Source organism: Temnothorax curvispinosus, unplaced genomic scaffold (genome assembly GCF_003070985.1).
Source record: "Temnothorax curvispinosus isolate PA1 unplaced genomic scaffold, ASM307098v1 QBEX01010866.1, whole genome shotgun sequence".
Taxonomy (NCBI): domain Eukaryota; kingdom Metazoa; phylum Arthropoda; class Insecta; order Hymenoptera; family Formicidae; genus Temnothorax; species Temnothorax curvispinosus.
The window spans coordinates 1-1,112 of NW_020220646.1; the positions used below are offsets into that span (position 1 = coordinate 1).

At 31.0% G+C, this 1,112-nt stretch overlaps 1 protein-coding gene across 1 annotated transcript; it reads right to left on the minus strand.

Moving 5' to 3' along the window:
- Positions 1 to 226: 226 nt before the first annotated feature.
- Positions 227 to 943, minus strand: LOC112460832. The gene is made up of 2 exons (XM_025025719.1): positions 701 to 943; positions 227 to 445 (listed from the first exon to the last, which is right to left on the minus strand). The coding sequence occupies exons 1-2, from the start codon at positions 941 to 943 to the stop codon at positions 266 to 268; spliced, it is 423 nt and encodes a 140-aa protein (XP_024881487.1). The 3' UTR covers positions 227 to 265.
- Between the last annotated feature and the right edge of the window lie 169 nt (positions 944 to 1,112).

Below are 1,112 nucleotides of genomic sequence, written 5' to 3' on the forward strand. Positions count from 1 at the left end.
AATTTTATAATAAGTGTTTAGTCTCCAATAGCATAAACAAAATTAATGTTAGGAAATCTAAATTATTTTATCTTTTTCTGAAGGTAGAATACAAAACAAAACTAAAAATCAAGTTCTTTTCAAATAATAGACAACTTGAATTAATTATATAATTAATGTTTATAAAAACAATTTTATATTTACTATTAAAAGGAATGTTTATAGCACTGATTATACTTACATTTCCTGGTTAGCACTTATTATGGCATGTTGTATTTTCCAAATTTTATTTCCAAAACATAGAAAATACCTTCCAGCCTGTGACACCACGTATACGCCAACGAACCTGCACAGTATCGTTTTCAGAATGCATTGTGATCTTTAGGATGTCAAGTTTGACGTGTGCAAACTTCATATGACCAATGAACCTTAATAGTATCAATTGCTTCGCATAACTCACAAGCCCCTGCAATATTTTTTAAGCATATTATGAGAAAATGGAAATACTTAATGCTAAAAACTCTCAATTGCTTTAAATATTTAATCAAATTAATTTTCGTTACTCCTCTAATATTGTTGATAAAAATTATATCATAATAATGGATAATAGGAACTCAATTCACAAATATTTTAGCATAACTTGCCTACAATATAAATTGTGCTACAGAACGCTGTCTCGTTCTTTTCAACTTTTTCAATTTACAAGACAGCATATACGTACATACATGTGCAATTTTGGATACACCTTCCTTCTTAAAGATCTCTTCGGTATAAGCTCCCTGCGGTCAATATATCGGCAGCAGCAAAATTGTATACCATATAGTTGAATATAAAATGTTCCTGCGTGAGAAAACGAGAGAAAAGGAGGACATTTATAAGAGGACCTCTTGGCTAGACAATTATTCTTCAACAGTGTCTGAGAATTATTATATTTTGAAGACGCGATATTGTACATTTGAAGCATCCAAGCTAACAAAAGTAAAGTACAATATAAACATTCTTCGGAGAAATCTTTGTTACGCGATAGTGCCCGATAGTGCATGTCACACGTGCATACAGATCACTTTCTCGTTCTCTTAACTTTTACAACTTTTACAAGACAGCATATATACGTACGTGTGCGATTTTGGATA